This window comes from Macrobrachium nipponense, chromosome 39 (assembly GCF_015104395.2).
Source record: "Macrobrachium nipponense isolate FS-2020 chromosome 39, ASM1510439v2, whole genome shotgun sequence".
Taxonomy (NCBI): domain Eukaryota; kingdom Metazoa; phylum Arthropoda; class Malacostraca; order Decapoda; family Palaemonidae; genus Macrobrachium; species Macrobrachium nipponense.
In genome coordinates, this window is record NC_061099.1 from 11,404,587 (window position 1) to 11,406,499 (window position 1,913).

A 1,913-nucleotide genomic window follows, 5' to 3' on the forward strand; every position below is an offset into this window, starting at 1 on the left:
TACCTTTAATATCTTTGGTTATATTACTATTATGTATCAAGAAAAAAGATGGGTTAAGTGTGCACATGTAGTGCTTGTGCTTCAAGCAGCTAACACCTCCCAAACAGTTTTTTTTTTTAAATAACGGAACACAGTACGTACTTTAAAAACACCAACACAACACTTGGACTTCCATGCATGTCCTTATTTTTATCAGGAAATCCTTAACTTGCCTTCTTACTCCCCGTGAGAAAAAGAACAAAATGACCATCAACAATATGAATAGTAGTGGTTTTAGGCCTTTTGGTCCTGTTGCTCTATTTATTTTCATTTTCTCCAGTTAGTTTTTTACTTCTTTCCATACAGTAATCTCTCCCGTGGGTTTAATTTCCATCAACTTTAGATTGGATAGCGCCCATGTCCTCGCACGGTAGACTGTGAAAGAACATATGTTAATCATCCAATCGTAGGCAGCATCAGCCAGTCAGTATGTGAGGGAAATGAAGTGAATATGATTGAAATAAATGCAGATGAAAGTCAATAAATTCCTTAACTCTTAAAAGATATTAAGTTTTGACATCCAAGAAAAACAAAGTATTCAAGATTCTGAAGTCTATAAGGTGTATGCCACAGATGCTACAAAAAGAAGCTTGATCACATCCTGACGTTAATTAATGGTCTATATAAAGCATAGATAGCAGCTTTATCAACAGCTGAATATCACTGTAAGGACAATAAAAAAAACTCGCATCTTATTTTTTTACTTGCTATGCACTTAAAAAATACAGTTTTGATTGAAAATTAAAAATAATTCATAAATTAGAGTAACAAACAAAATGATACAATTGATAATGACATCAGTATGCAAAATCACCGTAATTATAAATCATCACAACTTAATCTCCTGTATCCAGTCTTCACTACTTATAGTAAATGCAATGGAATGTTTGTCTAATAACCTTTGGCAAATATGAGAAGCACATCTAAAGGGACATATTAGTCAGTCTATCCTCGAAATATGATGCTGAACATGAAGTGGTAAGTTACATCCCTAATAAAATCATAAATGAAAAAAAAAATAAGAACCTTTGTCCTTCATTTGGGTATAATACTTATTTAATATTACATGTTCCGGGCAGTAGTTAAATAACTGTCAGTAATATACAGTATTTATATAATCGAAATTAAATTATATTGCATCAGATATACATAATCTCATATGTTCATTACTTCTGTCAGTTCTGTTAACAGATTAAATCAGTACACTCAACCTGCTCGTGGGATGCAAACTGCCAAACTAGTGTCAGATTTGGTTTACATAGAGAACAACAACTGAATGGTGCTTGTAAAGACAGAGCCCTCGCAAATTAAACTAGTGTAAATGTTGACAAACTTTTCATATGATAAAGCATCCAAAGCTGCTACTTGTGTAGCCATGTTTTTTTTTTTAGGAATGTAATTTCTTCTGGTCGTGGAATTGGTCAACCTTGTTTGACCTTATGAGTGTTTTTTTTTTTTTTAGAATGCCACATTGAAGTAATGCTTTTTAGTCGTGGAATTGTTCAACATTGTTTGACTTCTTGAGTGTTTAATGAATATTCGGAATTAGATAAACTTGTTTTATATTCTGTAAAGTTTCGAGTAGAATTCGATCTTCTCCATGGAGCCTCTTCATCAGAAGTGATCCTGTGACAATGAGAATTAATTTTGAGTTCAATTATTTTCATTATTACAAAGCAAATTCATTTTGAGAGTGATCTTATGGGATTACATTGGTATTGAACATGATTAAATATATTATATACATATATACATATATAACATATATATATATATATCTGATATAGTATATATATATATATATATATATATATATATATATATTATATACATACATATATATATACATAAATATACATATATATACATATATA

The 1,913-nt window shown here is 30.5% G+C and overlaps 1 protein-coding gene across 1 annotated transcript in view; it reads right to left on the minus strand.

Annotated features, from left to right (window-relative positions):
• Positions 1-727: 727 nt before the first annotated feature.
• The window catches only part of LOC135210523 (uncharacterized), a 7,397-nt gene continuing 6,211 nt past the window's right edge, over positions 728-1,913 (minus strand). The window contains exon 4 of the mRNA XM_064243397.1: positions 728-1,665. Coding sequence (XP_064099467.1) covers positions 1,664-1,665 — 2 coding nt within the window. The 3' untranslated portion in view covers positions 728-1,663. The remainder of the gene's footprint in view (positions 1,666-1,913) is intronic.